Source organism: Panthera uncia (assembly GCF_023721935.1).
Source record: "Panthera uncia isolate 11264 chromosome C1 unlocalized genomic scaffold, Puncia_PCG_1.0 HiC_scaffold_4, whole genome shotgun sequence".
In the NCBI taxonomy this organism is placed as follows: Eukaryota; Metazoa; Chordata; class Mammalia; order Carnivora; family Felidae; genus Panthera; species Panthera uncia.
In genome coordinates this window covers 33,774,284-33,799,729 of record NW_026057585.1, presented here as the reverse complement: position 1 = coordinate 33,799,729, position 25,446 = coordinate 33,774,284, and the positions used below count along the sequence as shown (strand labels likewise).

Below are 25,446 nucleotides of genomic sequence, written 5' to 3'. Positions count from 1 at the left end.
TCTACTGTTTGCTTGTTCATTTATTTGTCACTCAATACCTATTTACTGAGGGTCTGCCATATACCAGATACTGTTCAAGGCACTGGGAAAATAGTGGTGAACTATTAGGTATTCACTCGAGGTGAAGGATGAAGGCTTCCCAGGAAGAAAGTAATGTACAAGGTAGAGTCAGGAATAAGCTGGGTGTCCACAGGACTGAGTGGAGAATAGATATGGGAATATATATAGAATTCATAGTTTTGGTACTTATAAAAAAAATTAGGCACCTGGGTGGCTCAGTCAGTTGAGCGTCCAACTCTTGATTTTGGCTTAGGTCATGATCCCAGGGTCATGGGATCAAGCCCTGCATTGGGCTCTGCACGGAACATATAGCTTGCTTAAGATTCCTCTCTCCCGCTGCCCCTCTCCTTGGCTTGCTTTCACTCTCTCTCTCTCAAAATAAAATAAATTTTTAAAAATTTTAAAAAAGGAGAGAGAGGTTTGGTTAGAGGGGAGGCTGAAGCTCTTTGGCTAATATGAAATATCTGAAATCACCTAGAAATTTCAACTAATCAAGTTATTCCCTCCGAAGAGTATATAAAGTTGGTTACCAATTACCATATAACTAGAATGTATAAATTTAGATTAACACTGAGAATTAAAATATACTTCCAAAGCTTTTAGAGAAAATTCTCATTTTATGTTTCACATAATTCCCATAATTCTTCAACAATCAATACAGTATATATTTGAAATGAGATCATCACTATGAAACTGCAGACTTACAATCTGCTAAGAACTGACCATCATATCACTTTGGATATACTCTTCAGTACAACCTCTCAAATTAAAATTCTCAGGGTCAGAGCTACTGAAACTTGGATAGCTGTGCTTGCATCTGTCCTGTAAACACTAACCCAGCTGTGGCAACTAGGTAAGCATCAGCTTTCCTACAGCTAACTACAGTTCTTACCATAAAACTGCTTCAAGCAGAATGCCACACAAAGCCCACTGGACATATCTTCTCTGCTAAAAATATTTAGTGCTCTATGTATTTCCTTTATTATGTATGGACATTCTTCAGGTTGATTCTAACACTTTCTAGTCTTCAAATGATCTCTTGCTTTCTTTGTTCTTGAGTCTATATCCAAACTGTGACCAAAGGTTAATACCATTTTGAGCACATACTCATCTTGATCATGACTCTATGAAAAATAATCAACAATCCCAGAAAGGTATAACAAAGAACTGGGGTGGTTTTACATAATCTAAGAACATGGATTATGTCCATTTATGGCATGTGCTATATTGCAGAGAACATACCAATGCACTGGAGATAAGCAGGCCTAGGTTTGGATTTAGGTATCACCATTTGGTGGTTACAAAGCTGCAGGGAGCACTCTCTGTAAAATTATAATATGTGTAAAATCTATAATGCATGAATAACATAATGTATACATATAATGTATACAAAATGCTTACCAAAGCACTAAAAAACAGTAGGAGGCACTCATTAAGAGGTTGTTAGTAATACTATGCTTCCTAAAGATGTCTTTTTGCCTCTAGATTTAACCTTGATTTTAACTCACCCTTGCAGCAAACATTTTTTTGTGTTTGGGAAAACTTATTCAGGATCTTCACACTTTTTTGCTTATATTATGACCTAAAATAGTTTTGGAAAACAAGGATACTTTTTTATATTTTTAAATAGACATCTAAAATTTCATTTAAAATCTTTATTCACAAGTTTAAATAAAAGAACAGAATTTATCGTGTGGTGGAAAAACTGATGATTTAAAATGAAAATGTTACATCACTCCTAAGTAAATTCACTCGAATCGAAATATCATAGCAATGTGACATCAGTATCATCCATTTAAAAGATAAAGGAACAAGTTCTTCCTCAACAGTCAGATCTTATATGGTTTCTTCTCCTTGAACTTGTATTTCCACTCCAGTTCTCCAAAGAATTTTATCCTGAATAATACATTTGTGTTTAAAAATCTTTTATTGATTACCCATTCATACTTTTCTGTATCAAAAATGTGTATGTAAGCTAAAAATTTAATTTTATTACCTGTGACTTTAATGCTTTAAATGTTACAATTTCTTCTGGATGGAGTAATTTTTGACAATTAGTATAAAATTGGTCAAAACACAAACATACAACAATTGAAGTAAAATTTTACTGGAAATGCATCTCTTAATGTGATGGGCAAGCATGGACGACGGCGTCTTCTACTACATGCAAATTTGTTTACTACTGATTCTTAGATTAAGTAAATTACCCCACTTGTCTCTGCAGTACTCATTAATAGAATCGAATTTGAAAAGGAAAAGGAAAAAACTTAAGTGATCCCATCTAGAGAGCCCGCTGCTGTTATTTACTAACATCACAGTTACTTGCAAGGGATCTAACTAAAAGGCAGCAATGGAGCCTGCAATTTTCACAGGACATCTGAAAGCAGCTGATGCTGTTCTCAGACATGCTGGAATCCCTTTAATGTTCTCTGATAATGTATTTAATTCTGTGCCATTATTCTCAAAATAATGTTAACTTCCAAGATCTTCAGTTTTCTAACAGCAGGACATTTTTAAAAATCCCAGCTTTTAACCACATACTATAAATTTCTTATGTAGAGTATCTTCAAAGTACATTTCCCAATTATTTTCTGTAAGCCTGAAATAAGATAATTTAATTTTCTACTTCTGGTTCAATTAAGCAAAGGAGAAAGATTAATATCTTTAAAGATGTCAGAATCTGATTTCAATAAATCCAACTTAAAATCAAATTACTTATTTCTTCATACAGCTTCAATAATCCAACTGAATAAACACTTACCAAATGCTTATTATACAGAAAATATGCTAGATACTGTATGGGAACCAAAACGTCCTCAAGGAGTTTACACCCTTGCCAGTGTTTCTCAAAGTATGATCACAGGCATAACTTAAGAGGCAGAGGATGTAAAAAAAAAAAAAAAAAAAAAAAAAAAAAAAAAAAAAAAAAAAAAAAAGGCCGGTTTCTGGGTCCTATGTCCTATGTGAGACTGACTAAACCAGAGGCTATGAGGGTAGGCTGGAAATTCATATTTCCAACAACTGTCTCAAATGATTATGATGAACACTGAAATGTGAGAAGCACTGTTCTGAGAAAAGAAGAAATACAGGTTAAATGCTCAGCTGGGGGAATGTTTATGGTAAGAAGGGATACTGGCTAATAGGGATATGGGCCAGGTGGAAAGCAAGGAGGGATGTGGCAGGGCTATGAGGAGATTTGGGCAAGAGACCAGGCTCTTAGAATCAACTAAGGCTGAGAGGTGGTATCCTGCAGACAGAGTTGAGAATCTAAGAAGTCAGAATCTGAGTGAGTTACATGAACTGGACATCAGGTCTGCTCTCAGGTAGAAAAGGTCTTTGCTTTCTGGGAACTGCGTGTTAGTAAAAGAGGTCAGGTGGGTCTCATTTGAGGCCTTCCCACAGGCAAAACCAATTTCTCTAAAGTGACACACAAAAAAGTATCCTACCTCTTTAACTTCACTGTAAATGATTTTTAAAACATTTCATGTTACAGATCCAAAGAAAGTAATCTTAGTTTTTATTTAAAAAACATCCTCTCAGCCTGGAAATAAAATCATCCAAGAAAAAGAACTCATACTTTTGCTGGTTGCTTTTCAAAAAAAAAAAGGAAGAAAGAAAGAAAGAAAGAAAGAAAGAAAAAAAGAAAGAAAGAAAAAGGTGTTCCAAAAATTATTAAATACAACCAGTACACTATGAAACAACAGAATCTGTGCATGTACAATAGGGTAGTATCCCCAAGAAAAGTAACAATCTTCTGTGATGTTCATTAAGTCAAAACTTAAATAATACTTTAGTTTGGCTTGGGTTTAAAATCTAAAGTCTCGACTTCATGTGCCAATCTTTGGAAGCAGAGTGATGGCAATTGGGGTGTGCTTCCATAAAAATAGGACAAGTCTGGAGTGTCTATGTAAAATGCCCTGGCCTTTCCAGGTACCTGTTATGCCTGGTACATTTAGTATAGAACTAAATGCAGATCTGTAGCATTTACCACATATCTACTTTCTCTCCTAGACTGTGAGCTCCTTGAGGGCTAGTCTTTTAGAGGCCTGTGTATCATACTGTGCCGGCACATGGAAGGGACTCGAGGATACTTTAGGTCAAGTTCATTTATCAAAAAGCCTGTCTTCTGAGCAGGTACTGCTTCTCAGAAGGAACTTTAAATTACACTGGGAGTTATTATAATCTCTTTTTCTGTTGCTCTCATTTTACATATTGAGAATTGAAGCCCTCAGCTAACTAAATGATATTGTCACAAATGACCAATAAAAATCCTTTAGAGCAGAGACTGGAAAACTATGGTCAGCAGGTCAAATCCAGTCCACTGTCTGTTTTTTGTGCACAAAGTCTTACTGGAACACAAGCCATACCATTGATTTATGTATTATCTATAGCTGTTTATGGGCTATAATAGCAGAGTTGACAATTGTGACAGTATGGCCCACCATGCCAAAAACATTTACTCTTTGGCCATTTCAGAAAAAGTTGTCTCAGTCCTCCTTTTGGGTATTAAAGTGGTAGCAACATCTACCAATAGAAGCACACATATATTTAAGTGAATCAACACACTACTTATTAAGAAAATTTACACTGAATTCATACTATAGGAAAGTCACTGACTCAGCACTGCAGGAAATGTGAACAGGAAGATGCCTAATATAGTCATTGTCTTCAAAAGAATGTATCATTGAATAGGATAAACTGTATTGGGAAAAAAATAAAACATGATTGCAGGAAACTATGAGAAGCACAACATATTTTTTGAGGCTTAAAGGATAAGGAAATCACATCTAGTTGGTGGGAAAGGATAGGCTCCGCTGCAGATACGGATACAGTCAACCCAGAAAAATGGAGAAGAGAGAACATAGAGAAGACTCATTACGGAGGTTTTTAAATGCCACAGGGTGGCAAGGAAGAAGTAAAAGATGGCTCTAAGGTCTTATGTCTCATATACTGCAAGAGTGACAGAGCCAGTAACACAGAGTAAGTATCAACATTTGCTGACTGCTTACCAGATGCCAGGAACACAACCCATTTAATACATATTTCACACACACACACACACACACACACACACACACACACACACAGAAAAAACAGATGTGGTGTGAGGAGGTCTAAACAGTTTAAGATTTAATGAGATATGTAGGTGAAGATAGATATAAACCAGGATTTGGAGTTTGGGAGAAAGGTTGAAAATGTATCTAGATGTGGGAGTGACTGTACAGAAATAACAGTTGATAACACCATAAGTACACAAGTTCCTCAAACCTCATATTCTTTCAATATCCAATTTATGTTAAAAGAAATATAAACTAGCATGATTACGTATCTGCCCCCATGTGGCTAATGGTGAGTGGCCTGTTGGGAGTATAGCTAATATTGAACTTAGGCTACTTCCCACAAGTATAAGAAATGCCAAATGGCTGAAACAAGCCATTATTTTAAAAATAAAAGTACTGTATAACATATAGTCAACTGCTAGCTATATAGAACTTTTTGTTTTAAACAGATTTCCTCCTTTTTCTACGGAAGTAATCTCTAGGATTAAAACAATAATAAAAACTCTTATATTGAGTCAATTCTAAAAGATGTTGACCTGAATGCTGCAACTGCTAATACATGAATAATATGTATTTACTGAGAATGACTGGCTATGTGCCAGGTGCTGTGCTAAGCAGCTAACATCTCACAGTAATCTTCACAACAATGCAATATCATTTCTGCCTTGATCCCCACTTTCAGGTTTGTACCAAATTTATAACATTATTTCGACTTTACAGAATATCTACTTTGATGTAGGTTTTTGGATAAAAACAAAAACGTTATTTTGGAACATCTCTTAATTTGGGCTAGGTTTGAGAAGCAGTGTTCTAATAAACTTAAGTGTTTGCAATGGTGAGACTTCTGGTTTACAGTCTAGTCTGGAACGTCTTAAAGTAAAATCAGGTCTACTTCTCCACAGATTATGTATTCTGAAAGGATAGCATTACTATTTCTTACTGGAATATGTATAATCTTACTATGAATAGATACTAAGAACAAATGAACAGTATAAAACGACCATTCTTTTTGCAAATAATGTTCCAAAAAACAATGCCACTTCTACTTAAAACTCAATGTGCCCTAAGCCTCTCCAGGCCCTATACCTCCATCCCTCCAGAAACAGATCCATGCCAGGAACCTCAGTCAGTCACCTTTGCTTCGTGTTTGTGTTCCCCCACTACTGTAGAACTGTACCCAATTCATTCTTGTATCAACCTCAAGTTGTATTTATATGCCTAGAAGATTAAATGTGCTTAATTAATGGTTTCTGAGTAAATTTGGAAAGAATTATCCCATAACAGCTTAAGCCACACCTTTATCAAAACTAGAACCTTATATAAACATCAAAGCAGCAAAGTAAACATAAAGAAAGTATAGCTGAACTTCTTTATGGAAAATAAATGGTTGGATTAATAAGTAAAATACAAAAAATAGATTTGGAAAATTACAACTGAATGAACAGTATCACACTTCGGAGTATTCAAAATTCTTCAGTCCATAATAGCATAAGTGAGCAGCAATACAATGGCTGCCCCTGAAAGTACCTGGCATTACCAACATAGGCTTTTCTATTTCAAAACCACTCATTTACTTTCTGGGCTGGTTAAGAGGAGAAAAAGAGGCCTTGCTAATAACACAAGCATCTTACATGAATTCTCTTCCACTGGGAATGTAAGCTCCCAGGGACAGGAATGGTTCTCCTTACTGCCATCACCCCAATGTCTAGAATGATACCTGGACCACAGTGAGTATCACAAAGTGTTTGCAAGAGAATGAATACATGAATTTACTTAAGAAGCCATGTTAGCTTTTATAAGAAAACACAAATCCAAACCTTGTGTATTCTGGAAAGAAAACTCTCAAATACATCAGCAGCAAATTCCTTAGGGTTAGACTTGCATTCTATAATCCCCTAAATCTAAAAATAAAAGTCATGTATGGCAATGCTAAAAACTGGGAAACATTTAAGACTGCTCTAGCTCATCAGGTATATATATCATGAGACAACTGTTATAAACCCTCCAAGAATGTAAAACACAACCAGTGGAAACTGGCAACATCAAGTATTTGGTTAAAAAGACTTTACTCTGGAGTCACTGGAATGCTGTAAATCGTAGGATACATTTAAAATCAACAGCCACAAGGAAACTACATGCTTCTGCCTTGTAAGTACTTTTTAGGAAATAATAAAATCCTCCTATTTTAGCATGCTTATCTTATATCAGAAGTCTAACATTTAAAAACCTATAATAATCTTACTTAGATGTTCTCTGAATGTACTTTCCTTTAATGATAGAAGTATAATTATACATCTAAGTGTACAGAATATCAATGACTGCATTATCTGAAAAATACTGTGGCTACATTTTTTTTTTTTTTTTTAATTTGAGACAGAGTGAGGGAGCAGGGGAGAAGGGCAGAGGGAAAGAGAAATCTTTTTGTAAATGTTTATTTATTTTGGGAAAGAGAGAGAGAGAGAGCATGAGTAGGGAAGGGGCAGAAAGAGAGGGAGAGAGAGAATCCCAAGCAGGCTCCATGTGCAGAGCCCAATGCAGGGCTCAATCTCATGACCATGAGATCAGGACCTGAGCCAATATCAAGAGTCAGACGCTTAATCAACTGAGCCACCCAGGCACCCCAAGAGAGAAGCAGGCTTCACGCTCAGTGCTGAGCCTGATGTGGGGCTTGATTCCATGCCCCTGAGATCACAACCTGAGCCAAATTAAGAGTTGGATGCTCAACCGACTGAGCCACCCAAGCACCCCTAAATATCTTTAGTTAAAAATATCAAATGACTAAATGTCCATCAACTGACGAACGGATAAAGATGTGGTTTATACATACAATGGAATACTACTTGGCAATGAGAAAGAAGGAAATCTGGCCATTTGCAGCAACGTGGATAGAACTGGAGGGTATTATGCTAAGTGAAATAAGTCAGGCAGAGAAAGACAGAAACCATATGTTTTCACTCATAGGTGGATCCTGAGAAACGTAACAGATCATGGGGGAGGGGAAGGGGAAAAAAAAAAGTTACAGAGAGGGAGGGAGGCAAACCATAAGAGACTCTTAAATACTGAGACAAACTGAGGGTTGATGGGGAGTGGGGGAGAGGGGAAAGTGGGTGATGGGTACTGAGGAGGGCGCCTGTTGGGATGAACACTGGGTGTTGTATGGAAACCAATTTGACAATACATTATATTTAATATAAAAAAAAATCAAATGAGGGGTGCCTGGGTGGCTCAGTTGGTTAAGCATCCAACTCTTGGTTTTAGCTCAGGTCACAATCTCAGTTTTGTGAGTTCGAGCCCCATGTCAGGCTTTGCATTCAGTGTGGAGCCTGGTTTGGATTCTCTCTCCCTCTCTCTCTCAGCCCCTCCCTCACTTGCACTGTCTCTGTCCCTCTCAAAATAAATAAGTAAATTTTTAAAAAATCAAATGAAAATCTATTTCTAAATGTATCCTCATAGCATCTAATTTCATTACTCATGATTAGAAAATACTTGAAAACTGGGAAGTTTTATAGAAATTAGGATAACTATATCATGAAGCTGACTTAATCAGAAATATATGGTGTACCTTTTCCCAACTTAGGATAAAAACTCCTTCACTGGAGTTTGAGATTATGATTGCCATAAAATAATGCCATCACTTTTCAAAGTGAAATAAAGTAGCAATTTTTATTTTATTTTTTATAAATTTTTAAAAAATGTTTATTTTTGAGACAGAAAGAGCATGAGTGGGGGAGGGGCAGAGAGAAAGGGAGACACAGAATCCAAAGCAGGCTCCAGGCTGTCAGCACAGAGCCTGACGTGGGGCTTGAACTCACGAACTGTGAGATCATGACCAGAGCTGAAGTCGGACGCCTAACCAACTGAGCCACCTAGGCACCCCTAAAGTGGCAATTTTTAAATCCATAACCTTCCCATCCTTTGATGCTTTTATAGATCACTGAGTTCAAATAAACAACTCAAATGGGGAAATCTGAATGGTAAGTTTTCTATATAGATAAGATAAAGTAAAAATACTTATCATGTTATTCAGATAAGCTCAGGTTTAATATCAAAATAGCTAATTCTAGGTATTCCTTGAAGTTAACACTCAACTTTTACTTTATTAAGCTATCAAAGGAATGATAGTCCCTTTGGGGACTAAGGTTAACCCAAGGCCCAACTTTGGTCCTCCTTGGGTTCCTAAAGAAGGTATAAAATAAGAGAAAATAAAGGACCTTGAAAATGAAGCACAAAGAAATTGAGTGTCTAGAATTAGGTCATCTGACCTTCAATTCAGTGTACTTCTTTGATGTTTTTTTGGGTTCAGGTTTACCCTCTTTGTTAAAATAAACCTTAGCAATCTGACTGGCATTTCCCCGTGCTCTGGTTCTCTTGTGCATCCTGATTTCTTTCTAATACAACTGCATGTAGTGGTTTCCCCAACTGCTTCCCTCTGGATCATGTCATGCTATAGGCATTTCTGCCACTCTCCTGGAAGACCCTGGTCTACTAGGATATGCTGAGATCTCCATCTGGAGATCTCCATCCTCCTTGCCTCTTCAAGCATTTAGAGTTACACATTTTCAAGTTAAAAATGAATGCTATCTAGGCCTAAGCAGTCTGCCCTTATTATAAACTTTAAAATGCTCAGTATTCTACCTTTTAACACATACAATCTTGGCTTCCTTGAATTCTGGAGGAAGAAGATACTATGCCCAAGAGTCAAGTTTGACTGGCTTAGTGAGCTGGCACATTTCTTCACTGGCCACTCCCCAGTTTGCCTTGACTTAAAAGGAAATATAGCAAACCTTCTCTTTCAGGTAATGGAGGAAAACAACAAAGAAACAGAACAAAAACCATTAATAAACTAACAAAAGAAAAAGAGAACCCCAAACCTTTTGTTCTTAGCAGTTGTACCAAAATGATTTGGGTTGTTTTCCTTAGCTCTGGTAAAGAAATTTAATTATTTGCTTAACAGATTAGGTAAATAAGGTGACCATGGTCAAGTTGATGCATGCTTATTAACTAAGAAAACAAACAATTCCATTCATGTAGCCATTAAAATAGTAGCCAATGGCTACTATTTATAATTATTCAAGGTCAGATAAGTACAACAAAAAAAATGATGAGGCAATCATTTTGATGGATAGCACTACTACTGTCTCCCTTCTACAATCCTTCTGGAGCCATTTACATGTTATCCCCACACTGGCAGTCTATGACAAGGAGGTGGCAAATGCTCAGAGTGCTGCAGAAGTGTTAGAATGTTGGACACGTCACCAGGTTGTCAGGAGAGTTGGGAGAGTATATATTAGTTCCACAGCCTAGAGAAGATGAGATGAGACAACTCTCCAAAAAGTGATTTCATTTTTCATAAAAACCCTCAGAGGTGTTTTCTTAACAGGCTTATGAGACTGAAGCCATAGTATACTCAATAAGAATGCACCAAGGTATGAAATAGGAGTAACATTTACATGAATTAAGTAAGTAAAATATGGTAAATGTTAAGAAAGGAACTGAATCTGAATGAGGTAAGAGACGATAAAAGAAGGAAAAAATATTTAATGATTGACTGGAGGTAAATTCCAAGGGAACAATGCAAATGGTTTTGTTTAAACATGAATTTGTATGAAACTGACTTTAAAACTTTGCTAAGCAAAACTGAAAGAACGCACCTTTTACATTAGTATTTCTCACTAATTACATAAGCGTTTGATTACCAATTTCAAAAATACTGATTTTGGTTAACATGGATGTTGTAACTCTAGATAGCTATCTCTGCAAAACCCACAAACTTTCCATCCTTCTCTCATCTGAGACCTTAAATCTTTTGGGGGAAGAAGGGAGTAAAACATGAACTGCATGTAAATATACTAACTGAACAAGTCTAGGGAAGAGGCACCTGGGTAGCTCAGTCAGTTAAGCAGCTGACCGACTCTTGGCTCAGGTCACGATCTCACAGTTTCATGAGATCCAGCTCCATGTAGGACTCTATGCTGCTGGCGCAGAGACCGCTTGGGATTTTCTCTCTGCCCCTCCCCTGTTTGCTCTCATTCTCTTTTTTTTCCTCTCAAAATAAACTCTAAAAAAAAACCCCAAAATAAAACAAAAACCAAAAAACAAAAAACCCAAAAAACAAAAACAAAAAAAACTTCCTCAAATAATACAGTTTGTTAGAACCCAGCTCTCCTTACATTTCTCTGCAGTGTTTTTTCCATTGCCATATATGCAATGCTCAGTTGATCACATAAATGTTTGTATTCCCAAAGGTAAAAACTTGAACACTAGAACTGTTGTAGAGAATACTTCTTGAAATAAGTTAAGATGGGATTTAAGAATCTCTTAATTGTACATAATGCTATTTTAAAATATTTTAACCAAAATAATTGTTTTTAATGTTTATTTTTGAGGGAGAAAGAGAGAGAGAGGGCCTGAGTCAGGGAGGGGCAGGGAGAGAGGCAGACACAAAATCCGAAATAGGCTCCACGCTCTGAGCTGTCAGGACAGAGTTCAACGCAGGGCTCGAACCCATGAACCATGAGATCATGACCTGAGCCAAAGGTGGACGCTTAACTGAATGAGTCACCCAGGCACCCCTAACCAAAGTAACTTTCAATTGAATTTATCCTATAAGTCTGATTATTTTTAAATTTTAATTTGAAAGTCATACTGGTATAATAACTAGCTACTTGAGCTAATCAAGCTACTTAATTATATTTTAGAATTTGAAAATATTTAAAGAAATGGGGAGGGAAATAATTTTACCTTACTAAATTTTGCTGCATATATTCAACCTTCATTAAAATTTGGACCCCAGTCTGAGAGCGAATGTAGGCTTTCAACCTGAAATAAAAATGTCATATTGAAGGAAGCAAAACTGATTTTTAATATGTTTCAAGACAGTATCTACAGATTAAACATTTATGAGTAGCTAACAATACTTAAAATTCAACTAGCCAAGCACAGAAAAGGGGTTAAAGATATTTTCTAGCCAAGGATCTGAATTTTAAAATATTACCTTTCTTCTCTCTGTACAATATGTTAATTTCAAAAATATCTATTTCAGTAAATTAAGTTAATCTTGCTATTTTATTTATTTTTTTTAAAATGTACCCAATTTAGTGACAGGTACTTTGTCTTACTGCCAAACGTATGACCAATGATGACAACTGGATTATCAATAATAAGAAGGAAAGAAATACAACTATTATACATATTCCAAAGACACTGCCTGATATGGGACATGATTCTGGTTCAGTCTGGGTACAACCTTTCATTGGCACTAGAACATGAGATTTAATTAGAATTGGGTCAGACATTTTAGAATCCACTCAGTTTAAAATTTAAACACTAGGTTACTCTGGAACCAAAACAAGCAGGTATCATCCAGAGAAAAGAAAGTCAACCGGGTTCCTGCTCAGGAAAACTAATCCACATTCTAATAAGAGTTTCCTATTTTGAGTGCTGCCTACTGTGTGTTAGACCCTGTATTAGTAACTATATACATTGCCTTTTTTTTTTTTTTTTTTTTTTTAAGCTTCAAATAACCTTATCTAGTAGAGAAAATTAAGGTCTGGAACTTAGGTAACTTATTCCTGATCACACAGCTGAAAAGGGACAGAGCTAGCTATTCTAGCCCATTTGTGTCCACGCTACACTTCTGGAGATGAGGCAGAGTGTATCTTAATTAGTTTTATGAAGACCTGGCTGAAACAGAATTTTCCTGTCTTTTATAAGGGTTACTTGGAAACTCTTAATTTCAGAGTTTTTGACTCAATTTTAAAGAAGTTTGATTTAAGGGTTAAGAGTGCAGACTCTGATTCCACACTGGCTGGGTTTAAATCCCAGCTTCCCTGCTTATTTGCAGTATGAAGTCACTTAAGCACTTTAAGGTTCCCCATCTGTAAAATGGACATATTAGCAGTAATCTACCTTCAAGGGTTATTGTGAGGATTAAATTAATTCATACATTTTTTATTATCTGCTTCAACGAGTATCTAGAAAACAGTGAATACTAAGTGTTGAGAACTGTTTTTGTTACTATCCAAAAGCATCATCTGTGACTGAAAAAGCCTTGAATAAATACCAAGGAAATGACACTGAAAGTAAACTGCACTGGCATATCACAGTCTAATAGTGTCATGGCTTTACATAATATTCACATAACCAATACTTCAATATTTTTAGTAATTTCAGAAAATTACAAAATTTTTGAAACATACCTTTGACGAATTACAGGATCAGCCTTTTCAGGATCAATGTAAGGTTTTAGGATTTCATTAATAGTTTTATCATCCGGTACTCTTCCCAACAACAAAAAAACAAAAACAAAATTTATTATTTATAAGTTTCTACTAAAGGTGTTAACTTAGAATTACTAAATCTTGTGGCTTTTTTGTTTAAATAACTGAACACAGACCTTTTATTTTACTCTTGGCAAAATATAACATCCTTTTAAGCAAAAATTACTTCGGAAAAAAGCTCAAAAAGGCTTCTTGGACACACTTAACAAAGTCCTAAAAAGCAATATTTTGAGAAGCTCCCTATAAATCAATTATAAAAACATGAAGCCTCTTTTAACACACACCTGTGCTCAAAGATGGGAAGAATGAACTCAGGATGAAATATATTTGAAAGCTACAGAAATTAAAAATCTGAAAAAAGGTTTCAGATGATGCTAATTTCAGTGCATGTTCAAGTTTATTCATTCTAAATCATAAGACCAGGGTAAAAATTGATACTACTCTCCCTGGAAATAACATATTTCAAATTTTTCAACTTTCCTGTAAGTATGCACACTGTTTTGAACTATAAAGCTACAGAAACAAAATTAAGACACTGAATGTGTAGTTTTCCTCATTTATACATTTTCATATATACCAATGTGCTACATACCCCTATCTAAAAAATTGAAGTCCTTTCTCTGACTTTAGTTTGGCATACAACTTCAAATAAGGAAGTTCTTCACTAAAATTCATAGCACAGTTACAAAGAGAGGACACTTAATGCAAAATGTGGATATATGCTCAGTATATTACTTAAAAAGCAACTGGAAAATTTTCCGAAGGAATCAAATAGTACACAGTCATTAAAGTTTTTAAATCACACTTAAAAATATGCAAATATGAAAAAAGTAGGATAAAAAGTTGTTTATGCAAATTAATTCCAATTTTGAGTATACATATTTTGAGGGCTATACCACAATGTTAATAGCAGTAATCTTTGCATAGTAGAATTCTGGGTCATTTTTCATTTGTTCTACAACCACTCAACTTAAGAAATTGAAAGTTTTTAGCCCTCTTGTGTCTCCTTGCAGTTTTCTCCTTATGTCTGCTCCCCCTGCTGAAGGAAACACCATCATGATTTCCCTTAGAGTTTTACCAGCTCTGCAGATCTAAAGACTACACTGTTTTATATTTAGACGTAGAATCACATTCTATGCATTCTTCCTTCATTTGCTCTTCTCATTCAACATTATTTCTAAGATTCAACCATGTTGATGTAGCTGTAGTTGATTCATTTTTCAATAGTATTGAGCATTTCATTGAATCAAGATACCAACAACTGAGTTATCCATTCTACTACTGACATACATTTACTGATATCACATTTAAGTTAACAGTTTATTTTAAATACAAAAACACAATAAAAACAAAGGAGTTCTTAATAAACATTGGTAGTACTGTACCTTTTTTCTATGTACACAGCTTGACTCTGAGGAAATTGGAGCTTCACATGCCAACAAAACTGCTGTTTTCTAAATGAAAAAAGAATCATGAGGATCAAGGTAGATAATAAAAGTGTGCGCACAAATCAAACCTCCTGAACTTTCATTTTCAGATAATAATTTGAAAAGTATTCCTAGAATTTAACGTATCTTTTCTATTTTTTCTAGGATTTCAGAGACTATGTTTTCTAAACAATATACTTGCAAGGATTTTTAAAAGGAAAGCAAAATTAAGTGCAGCAGTTCTGAATTACAAGGACTTTATATTCCTGAATTAGATGGCAATTTGTCACAGTTCAGGGGCTTTTGAGATCAGTGTGCTACTACTTGGAAGTTTACAAATAAATTTGCTCATGACCAAAAATAATGAGCTGATGTCTTTGCCTGACTAGTCTGGAAATTAGGTGAATGAAGTGTTGTCTAGTTGCGACCAGCTGGCTGCAGATACTTCTTAGCCATGAGTACGTGCATTCAGTAGCAAAACAGTAGACAAGTTGGTTGCTAAGCAGAATGCACTCTGAGCTAGAGTCCCTTTGCTTCCAGGTCGAAACTTTGGTTTGATACATGATCAACAGTAATAATTCACTAAATGCCTAATTTTGGAATGACCATATTCTATTTAACATATCTAAGTTTGGTGACACTATATACCATTCCTTCTTTAAAAAAAGTTAATGTTAGAAATACTGAATCCAATACAGAAATTTAAATGTTTTCACTGTATGATGGCTTTTACATGTTTTCTTTATTTAGGAGAAATTTCTAACAACCCACTGTCAAGCAAAATGGCCAGCTTCACTTATAAATCTATCCTTTAGCAGCCTGGCTCCAAAATCTCAAATAGTTTTATTTTAATACAGTCTAGTAAAATATCTCCCACTAAACATTCATACGATTTAGTCAAATTTCTGTCAGAAGACAATAACCATAAAATCAAGTAAAAATCCTTCTATTAGGGTAAGTTATCACAGATCTGCTTATGGAAGTTTTCTTTAGTAACAAGACAGTTTTTGGCATTAGCTAGAAAAAATATGCTTGCTTATGCTTACATTGAGAGTGCCACTTACCATATAAGAAAGTCATGTTAATATGTGTTTTTTTGATAGAACAAAGGCATAAACACCCTTCACTAATTTAAAGACCAGATATCTAAAATCTCAGAGGAAGAAACCTTAAAAAATCTGAATGCAAATGTAAGTTAATGGTTTTAAATAAACAATTCTTCTAAAAGAAAACACCCCTGCAATGTTCGTTATCTGTGAAAGAGGCAGAGCATCATATCACCATCAAGAAACTCAGAGGCGATACCTGGGTGGCTCAGTCAGATGAGCAAGTGACTCTTAATTTCAGCTCAGGTCAGGATCTCACTGTTTGTAAGACTGAGCCCCTGCACTGGGCTCTGCGTTGACAGTGCAGAGCCTACTTGGAATTCTCTCTCTCTCCCTCTCTCTCTCTGCCCCTCTCCTGCTTGTGTGCGCTCTCTTTCAAAATAAACATTAAAAAAAAAAAGGGAGACTCAGAGATTCCACATTTCCTTGTAAGAAAGAAATTGATTTTTTAATCCTGTTGTATAATATGGTTTCTTTCTAAATATATTTGTTTTTTCCATGTTAAGTTATAGGAGAAAAAAAAATTATGAACTTGTCATCTTGCAGAATTCTAAATCATATTAAGTTACCCCAATCATTGCTTGAGTAATTTCAAGAACCATTTATCTTTCTTAACACTCAGTAGACCCTAAATACCATCAGAAAGTACTTAACATTCCAAAAACAAAGGGAGAAAAGCCCTTGGAAATTATTTTGCTATAGTTAACTAGTTTTGATTGTAAGGAAGTCATTCACTACTATTTTATTACATACACATTGCTAAATTACTATAAAAATCTTTCTATATTTGGCCTCAGTTCAAACATGAACAAATTTGAAAAGTACATTTACTTTTAAAAAATGTGATCTTGAAATATTTCAAAAACAAAGAAAAAGAGAGTATAAAGAACAATGTACCCATACTCAAGATTTAACCAACTTGCAAACTGCCATATTTATTCAAAATACTTTTTTCTTTTAAGAAATAAAAGGCTATTGATATAGCTGATGATCCAACTTGCTACTGTTTCTTGATCTCCTTCCCTTCCCATTCATTATCAGAGGTAAGTACTATCCTGAGTTTGGGTGTGTATTCTTACCGTCCATGGTTTTATATTCTATACACACACACACACACACACACATATTATACCTATAAACAATATAGTATTTTGTGTAATATTAACATTTACTTCAAACTTACCATACTCTAAATATCCTATGCCTTGCTTTTCATTTACATTATGCTTTAGGTTTATTTATAATATATGCAGATTAGTTCATTTTATGAAAAATGCCAAAATCTATTCATTCTCTACTGACAGACATTATGACTGCTTCCAATTTTTTACCATTTGTTCTTCCATATTAAATTATGGTAAAAAAAAAATAATAAAAGACTATCCCTAGGGATGGGTCTGTCATTTACCTCTACTAGTACAAAGGATTAAGTTAGCTTCATTGGAAAACTGTACTTTTTAACTCTAGGGTTAAAAGGGATTTGCAAACAGTAATTCAGAATAGAAGATTTAAGTGAACAAATGGACAAGGAGAGGTTGAAGGGTATTGTATAAGAATTCCTGAAATGGGTTGAGTTAATTAATCTCTAAAGTAGTTGCCAATTCTTCAGTGTTCTTGAAACTGATGTAGTCCTGACTGGGCAATCAAATCACTTCCTAAGTCTCAAATAATTAAGTTTTTTAATTAAGTTTTTAATTTTAATTCCAGTATAGTTAACATATTCCATTAATTTCAGGTGTACAATTTTAGTGATTCACTAAATCTATTCATGACTCAGAGCTCATCATAATAAGCGCTATCATCGATTTCAATTCCCCCCCAACCACCTCCCCTCTGGTAACCATCAAAATTCTTCAAAGGATTAAGTCTGTTTCCCACTTTTCATAATTACACATAGTGATACATGTCCCACTTATAAAAATACACATACATCAAAATCTCAACATTATTTTTGAGGGGGATTGTGGATAATTTTATATGCTTTTTTGTATTATATTAGTAAGTTTTCTAAAAGAACACATTTTATAAAGGGAAAAAGTAATGCTTTAGTGAGTATCTTTATGTATGCATACCCCCACCTTCCACCATAATTGTTTGGACTATTTTATGAAAACACAGCATAAGGAGTAGAATCATGGGATAAAACAGTGTTTCTTAACCTAGGTAGTACTGACATTTTGGACCAGATAATTCTTTGTTATGGTGGGTAGGGTAAAAAGGGGGCAGAGGAGGCACTTTCCTGTGCAGGATGTTTAACAGCATTCTAGGCCTTGACTAAGGAGATGCCACCCCAGCAACACCCACTCCTCCAGTTGTGACATCCAAAGATGTTTTCAATTATTGGAAATGTCCTCTGGGAGGCAAAAATCACCACTGAATGAGAACCACTGGGATAGAGATTTAAACACTGACTATTATATTGGGCGCCTGGGTGGCTCAGTAGGATGAGTGTCCGACTTCAGCTCAGGTCACGATCTCGCGGTCCGTGAGTTCGAGCCCCGCGTCGGGCTCTGGGCTGATGGCTCAGAGCCTGGAGCCTGCATCCAATTCTGTGTCTCCCTCTCTCTCTGCCCCTCCCCCGTTCATGCTCTGTCTCTGTTTAAAAAATAAATAAACGTTAAAAAAAATTAAAAAAAAATAAACACTATTATTCTTACTATATCAAGACTACTGTTCCCTAAATTAAACAAAATGCTTTCAATTATGTCACTGTGTCCTTGCCAAAATTATCAATGTTCTCAAGAATGGAAATACTGTACCTGAATATTCTAGGGAACTTCAGCACCTCATGGCACACTAGTTTAGAGTTTGATGACAGACTGGTGAAGTAATGATGGCAATTATTAAACCTAATGTTTCCCTATAGACCACCTGACAAAGTAAGATAACAGTGATCTGAGTCCCATGAAACAAAAGCAACTACTCATGCATAGCAAAGCTTTTTCTCCTACCCCCTCAATCATGCATTCTTAATAGGAGCAGCATCACCCCCAAAGGGACAAAAATTTGTTTTGGGGAGGGTTAAAAATAATCTTAAATAAATTAAAAAAAATAATAATCTTAAATATTACAATGGTTTGTGGCCCTCCAAAGGGCCACTACACATAAACATATACACAGTATATCTGTGGTATCAAAATATCATGGGGGAGCAAATAGAAGGAAAATGTCTAAAAGGGCTCCTTGGGAGGCAATAAAAAAAAAAAAAAAACGTTGAGAAACACATGTATTAAAAGAGGAAAATAAATGTTATTTTATACTCGGTTTTAACAAGTTAATACAGGGCACTTAACAGCTAATGCTTATTAAAATTAAGGGTCATTCTCTCCCACCATTTCAAGAAAGTAATATGTGTATGATAACACAAACTTACAGGGGGAGGGAAGTTCTATACCCATATTTTTCTAACTCCATGACTTAAAATGGTTAATTTTCATCTTGGAGTGCTACCATAATTCCAAGGAAGAAGAGTAGAAAACAAAGACAGATATCCGATCCTTTTAAATGGCACTGATCTCTTGAAACAAGATTTTCAAGCTCATTTATAACCAAAGAAGTGCAAATAGAAGTGAAATATTTTCACTTATCAAATTTACAAAGACATTGTTAAAATCAGAAATACTGGGGAAATACTAGGGAAGCATGGTGAAATGGAGACTTTCCATTGGTGATAGGAATATCAACTGGTGTGAACTTCTGGCAATTCAAGTTCATAAAGACAAAAAATAAATATTCTTAATGAAAAAAATACACATATTTTAGCCTCAACAGTTTTATTTCCAGGAATTTAGTCCAAGGAAATAACTGGATGGGTAATGACATATGTTCATGTCCACTGTGCCACTCTTTATAATAGAAAGAAAAAAATCTAAATGGGTATCATCAAAAACTGATTAAACTATACTAAATCTACATAATGAATGAAAAAATGAGGCAGAACTCTATGCACTGAAGTAGAAAAATGTACGTGTTGAATGATGGCATTTATGTTTAAAATATATATTCATATTCATACATGTATTTACAAGTATGAAGGACATACCCCAAACTTTTAACTATGGTTAGTTATTTCTTGCCATTATGAAAGGACTTAATTCTTACTTTATATGTCTGTATTAAACAAATCTTTGACATAATGATTGGCTATTTTTTACAATCAGCAAAGCCAAAAATGTTTTCACTGGAAAGTGCAGGATGGTAATAATCATAGAAAGGACTAATTTTAACATTCTTTTTAAAACTAAAAATCTTCATTATTGGAAGTGTTCTTTTAAGAGGTTTCTTTTTTATCTCAGAAATTATTACCCAACCAGAACTAGGGTTACTTATCTAATCATTTTGACAGCTTCAAACCTATCCTCCTCAAGAAATATGCTATAGCTAAGAGTTACATAAGAAGGCTGAATTCTAAGAACTAAGATTTCTAATATGAAATTAAATGAGCCTGATTATTTTTGTTCTTGAAAAAAGTCACCAATTTTCATCCCCCTCTCTTACTGACTAACCAATATTTATTCAAAGAGCAGTCCTAAGGGCTCACTAGGCATTTGGGATGAGTTCAAGGCAGGCTTCTGTTTAGGGCAGTAGGTCAACCACCAATCCTGGGCACTGTGTTTTCCTTCCATATCACTGTGAGAAGAATACAGTTTTCACATGAAAGCACCTTGTTCTTCATGTATACTATACAGAGGGAGAATACTCAATATACTGTAAGAATGAGAGGTGGGACGGGGAAAGGATAAGTGGACTCCGTGCTTGAATCCTATTCAAGGCACCCCTTTACTTCTGATTTTTAAATACAAGTCCCTCCATGGGAGTAAGGAAAGCTAGAATTTCCACATGTCTAATCTTCAGAATGCTACACCACTAATTAGTAAAGTCCACAGGTTATGAAATCTATCAGTAGATCCTTTTACCAGATAGCACTAGCCAAGTAGTAATAGTAATAACAGTAATGCTTTCAGTAATGCTTTATTAAGTGCTTTCAACATGTCAGACATTGTTCTAGATGTTTTACATGTATTAACTCATTTAATTCTTGCAACTCTGAATGAACGCCATTATTTCATGGGAACTCTAAGGTAGAGAAAAGAAAAGTCCCTCCTCCAAGATCATTATTCAGCTGGGAAATGGCAGAGCTGGGATTTGAACCCAGACAGTACAATACCTCCAGAGTCTATGCTCTAATCGACTATTCTTTTATGATCTTACCAGAAATGAAAGTTCAACAACAAACTATGTATTTTTATGTAACATCAATTCAAATATATGTTATGTTTTATTTTAAATATTTGCCTTCATATTTTGAAATAATTTTTAGGAGTTATAGTGAACATTTTAATTGCCTCCTTGGCAATCTCTTATCATCATCCTCCTTCCTAATCCCTAACCATACCTTGACGAATAGAATCCATTCCTTACCTCTAGAGGCATGCACTTACTAGTCAGCTTAAGAAAACCACTATCTTATATCTTCCTTGACACAGTGATTCAGGATTGGGCCGATGACCTAGGTGGCCCAATTGTGGTGAATTTCAGGTTTCCTGTTCAGTAATGCTGGGAGAGAAGCACTTCTGTATATTTACTGCAACTCAAACTGTTACCAGGAGCATTCTATGACCATGAGGATTCAGCTGACACCACTGAATATACAATGGAAAATCAGCAAAAAAAATGGGCCGTTAATGATGTAATTGAGTCATTTTATCTATGAACTCTGAAATCCATCCTATCTCTGGATGGATATTGAGTTATGACAGCCAATAATTTACCTTTTTATAGCTCAAACAGTTTGAAGTGGGTATTTTATTTCAAGCAACATAAAGCATCCTAAATGACACAAATAATTAAAGTCTTCTTTCTAGGTTTCATCTTTCATTTCTGAGCAGTAGAAAAGGGAGACAGACTAATCTGTAAACTGTCAACTGTTATGAAATTCGGAAGCAGCATATAATACCTAAAGGAATTTCAGGAAAAAAACATTTTGTTCCACTGTCAGTTATAAAACCTTATTTTAATTTAAAGCAGGAAGAAAATCTACCAAATTTTGAAACTCTTCAAGGAAAAAACAAATGTATAAAATATCTACATAATCCTTCACTCACAGCCATTTAATCTTTTAAAATATACTTCAAGAACAATTTTAAAGTCTCAAGAATAAATATAACTATTGCTCATAAAAATAATCCATCTATTTTATTAGGATTGGTACCATAATAAGTGTTTTTGGAAGACTGAATACAAAGGATCTGTGTAGTTACTTAGCATGGATTAAAATTACTGGAATTGGGGAGAATGAAAACCATAATTTTATATGTCTCACATCATTATGAAAATACTTTGAAAAGTTCCAGTTATATATTACATTTTGCTCTTTTAAAAATTAGTTTCACCACTACACAATAATAATAGGAAACAGGTTAAGTATGTGGTACTGGCTTTAGTAGACAGTATATTAAGAAAATGGATATAGCAGGTGAAATAAAAAAGCACATTTTGCTTCAAATAACTGATAAATATTTGAGTACTTAATAAAGCAGTTCTCAACTGGGAGTGGTACCAACCTGGGCGGTGGGGACATTTGAAAATGGCTGGGCAGTTCTGACTGTTCCAAGACTGGGAAGCACTTTAGGCATTTAGGTGGGCAGAGAACAGAAATGCTAGCCTTCCTGTAATGCATAGAAAGTCCCACACAACAAAAAAACTGTCCTGTTCAAAATGCCAAGAGCCCCTACTAAGAAACACTAGAATGCAGAAAGGAGAGTAGATATATATGCATACTAAAAATCGAATGCTAGCACTAAATGTGGCATGTGTTTTGTATTAGCTGTGAAGAGAATATGTACTATAGGAACTGCGGCAAAAAAGAAATTATGGAGAAGATGAGCTATCATGTATTTTCACAGATGGCTAGAAAATAATGGATGAGGAAAACATTCTAGGATTAGGCATGGTAACCAGCCTGGGTACACTCCATTGAATACATTAGGAAATCAGGGTGGGGACAGAGTAGGCTGATCCATATTTAGTATGGATCACTCATATGAACAGGAAAATGTTCTGCTCAAAGTTTGACTCTGTCTGAACTCCCCAACCTGGCATATAAAGTCTTGCAAAGCTCAGTCCCAGTGGGGCTCTCTCCAGTCCATCCCCTATCACTTACCAACTCTCCTCTCACCCTAGTTTCTAGACATACATCACCCTAGTGTCTACATACACTGTCTTAAATTTACTACTTCATCCTTTTGCATCTGATATTCTCACCTCAAGACATCCTTAACTCCTCCTTGATTTTGAGCAAGTGACTATCACAGTAAAAACACATTTTATAAAGATGTCTCGGGCATCAGTGCATCAAATGACTGAGGTAAGGAGACACTGAGGTGGGGAAAGTTCCCTAATAGTCCAGGGTGAGATAAAGTAGGCCTGCATGGGAGAATAGTTGATAAATACTGTACTGAAGGAAGTAGAAAGGGATACATGTTAGAAGCACATCATGAAGAAGCAGACCTGGTGACTAGGGAAGGACTTCCCTAACTGAACCAGTCTGGGGACCCCAAGGTGATCAAGACTGTTTTCTATTTCCATGAATGCTGCCTAACTGCCCTTATGGAAAAGTACAACTTCTGTGATGCTATGTCACAGAAACTTCCTTACCACTGTCTACATGGCCCCAGTAAGTATATGCCTGTTTGGGGAACCATTAAGTTTCTAGTCTTTCACACTGTTGTTTCCTAAGTCCCTGCTGTTGCTCTGAAACTCTTCCAAACTATATCCAAAGCTGCTATGGCAGAGAAACCACAGAGCTAAACATTTTCAATTAGTGAATAAGTTTGTATTGAGTCCCTATTATGTAATCCCTCAAAGATCACTGCAAAATCCACTTGTCCCCCATGACCACAACTGCTAAACCCATCACTTCATTTTCCTTTGCTCTTTTCTAAAGTCAGTTTGCCGTAAAGTATAATCATATACTACTTATAGGTTATCATGCAAACAAAATACTGTGCTTTATGAAGTGGATCAGCACATAATTGCTGAAGGAAAAAAAGTGCTACTGACATTAATACAGAGGTAGATGGGTATATTATTGCAATATAATTAGAATGCTGTAATGTTATCCAAAGAAAAAAAGTTTTGTCAGCTGTACATGATTATTTCTTTACAAGAGAGACATCTAGTGGCTGACTTCTAAAACAGGATTGGAGCTCAATTATTAATTCACACTGTTGTTAAATAATGGGCACAATTCTATCTTCATACTGTAAGTCCAAGAGATACCCACAGATAGACAACTAAAGAACCCTGAGGCAAAAGGGACTTAAAAATTCAGTTGTAAACTGACAGTTGTAAAGGAATGGTAAGTAGGACTAAGTTGCTTAGAGGCAATGTGTAGACAAACTGAGGGGGAAAGGAAGGTCAAAAGTTGGGTCCCTTTCTGGGAAATGGGTGGTTAGTCCACACAAAAGAGCCCAAGCCTGGAATTTACCTAAAAATGCTCTTGGGGAAGGGGCTTCTCAGTCCAATTCTTTTTTCCAGTTGGTAAGTCAAAATGCATTCCTGACCTCACTGCTGAATCCACAGACCCAAATAGAAATAAAATAAAACTTCAAGGAGGGACTCATGTGACCAAATGAGACATGCTACTTAATCCAGGTACAACCAATACATCTCTAGGTTTGATATCCAGGGCTTCCTGTAGCAAAACACTAAAACGCTACTGAAAAAGAGTGGCAACTGTGGATAAAAATGTGTATTTTTTATATGATAGTACCAGAATACTTTTCAGAGATTCGATTTACAACTCAAAATGTATAATGGTCCTGCCCACATCTATCAATGCCTTTTAAAATTACTATTTAAAAAAATTCATTTATTCTCAAAATAAGCATTGCATGCCAATGGTCTAAAATTCAAAAGGTACAAAACAGCAAATTTCCATCCCTGTCCCCTTCTACCCAATTTCCTTCCCTTAAGATAACCACTGTTACCAATTTGTAACATTACTCTGTATTTCTGACAATCATGCCATATTTGTACATTCAGACCTGCTTCATTCTTTTTCCATTATAAATACATACCATAATTTGTGTAAATAGTCCACTAATGAATTATTTAGATTCATACTACTCTTCTGCTATTACAACCAACACTGCATTGAATATCCTTGTACATATTTCATTTTCCATTTCTATGATTATATCTAACAGATAAATTTCTAGAAGTAAAATTGCTATGTCTTCCTGATCCATCTCTTTTCCACTACTGACCTTACCTTTGTACTGGGGCCAGTGCTTATTTTAAACCATTAGGACATTTTAGAAAAGATAATCTGAAAACCTCAATAGCATACGTTAAGAAATCCCGGAGAAATAAAACACAGACGGAGTTCATCAGCAAGTAAGAGATATCTTCAGGAACCAAAAGGAAGCAGGAACTAAAGACTATGGTGGAATGCTGAAGTTAGATCTGCTTTGAAAGCCTTTGCCAATCCTGGTAACAGGTTTGTGAACAG

At 35.4% G+C, this 25,446-nt stretch overlaps 1 protein-coding gene across 2 annotated transcripts in view; it reads right to left on the bottom strand.

Annotated features, from left to right (window-relative positions):
• Positions 1–25,446, bottom strand: part of ZNHIT6 (zinc finger HIT-type containing 6) — a 105,270-nt gene that overhangs the window by 56,995 nt on the left and 22,829 nt on the right. For both annotated transcript variants that reach the window (XM_049618477.1, XM_049618476.1), the window contains exons 6-8: positions 14,785–14,853; positions 13,319–13,399; positions 11,862–11,939 (exon numbers count right to left, since the gene is read on the bottom strand). In XM_049618477.1, the coding sequence (XP_049474434.1) occupies positions 11,862–11,939; positions 13,319–13,399; positions 14,785–14,853 (228 nt within the window). The remainder of the gene's footprint in view (positions 1–11,861; positions 11,940–13,318; positions 13,400–14,784; positions 14,854–25,446) is intronic.